The sequence below is a fragment of the Triticum dicoccoides genome, chromosome 7A, assembly GCF_002162155.2.
Source record: "Triticum dicoccoides isolate Atlit2015 ecotype Zavitan chromosome 7A, WEW_v2.0, whole genome shotgun sequence".
NCBI lineage: Eukaryota > Viridiplantae > Streptophyta > Magnoliopsida > Poales > Poaceae > Triticum > Triticum dicoccoides.
In genome coordinates, this window is record NC_041392.1 from 79,705,904 (window position 1) to 79,707,198 (window position 1,295).

General features: G+C 49.5%; 1 protein-coding gene across 1 annotated transcript in view; it reads right to left on the reverse strand.

Moving 5' to 3' along the window:
- Window positions 1-757: 757 nt before the first annotated feature.
- The window catches only part of LOC119331056 (60S ribosomal protein L18a-2-like), a 36,134-nt gene continuing 35,596 nt past the window's right edge, over window positions 758-1,295 (reverse strand). Inside the window, exons 2-3 of the mRNA XM_037604227.1 lie at window positions 985-1,100; window positions 758-897 (exon numbers count right to left, since the gene is read on the reverse strand). Coding sequence (XP_037460124.1) covers window positions 768-897; window positions 985-1,100 — 246 coding nt within the window. The 3' untranslated portion in view covers window positions 758-767. The remainder of the gene's footprint in view (window positions 898-984; window positions 1,101-1,295) is intronic.

A 1,295-nucleotide genomic window follows, 5' to 3' on the forward strand; every position in this document is an offset into this window, starting at 1 on the left:
GACGTTGACGCAGGGAACGGCGATGGCGCCAAGCTGCGATGCCGCCATCGAGGACGACGAGGGAGAGGACCAGGACCCCCGCTCGCAGTCGGTGGTGGCGACCACGAACATACAAAGAGTACAAGAAGAAACAAAGCTCATGGTTACACTTAATTCACATTTTCTAACTCTCTTTTTACATGTATAAGATGCTAGAAATAAGATGTAGAGTTTTTAAAAAATAATCAGCATACTTGCATTTTGCAGTGCTACTGTGTGCACTGGAGAACAATCATTTATGGACTTAATTCAAAACACTTGTAACATAACAGAAGCAGGGTGAACAGGGTACCGCATTTGATACCAACTGAGAACACTTATTACATAACAAGACAAGAGCAAAGTGAACTTAGTGTCTTAGTGTTGTTTAAGAGAGCGGCTCGTTCAATTTAAATTCACACCGAATGAGGCCAGAACAAACTTACATGATCTGGTATAAATCTACCAAATACCCTATTTCAGCAACATCACAGAACACACGAACTAAACCTAACATACAAGTGAGGTCACGACCAATATACATGACCTAGTAAGGAACCAAGGACCTTCAGTAGAAACCACCAAAACCTCAACACGATCCACAAAAACAATATTATTCTACCGTTTGGTCAAAGCTAGAACACTGCGACGCTGCATACATCTCCCTATGCAGCAACTAAAATCAAGTGCCTTCGCCATACACAAGACCAACACGGTACCAAAAATGATCTATTGCACAACCACAGCAGTTAGTACCAGCCAGCACAGTTAAAGTTGCATCCACGGATCATGGCAACTAGAGAGAAGTGATATACCTCGTTGATGGCGAGCATCTGGCCGTTGGCCTTCTTCACCTTCTTGAGCTTCCTCAGGAAGTACCTGCGTGCAAACAACCAAACAATCAAACACATAAGCGCCGACGAAACCAGCGCGCGAGGAAGATCGAGGTCGGGGGAGGAGACTGACCAGAACTTGGACTTGGCGCGGACCTCGTTGGTGGCCCAGAGCTTCATGCGGTAGATCTTGGGCTGCTCATCGCCGGGGGTCGGCAGCGCGCGACCCACCACCTGGTACTGGTGGAACTGTGTGCAAACACAGAGAGGTCAGCCACGAGGGGGGTAAGATCGACGGCGCGGCCGATCTAGAGGACTGGGGGAGGACGACGGGGCGGGGAAGAGAGAGAGGGAGGGAGGAGGAGCTTACCCTGTGGGCGACCATTCTAGCGAGCTCTTGAGACCAGAGTGCGGGGCGGCGAGCGTGGGGCAGCGAAGCGAGAG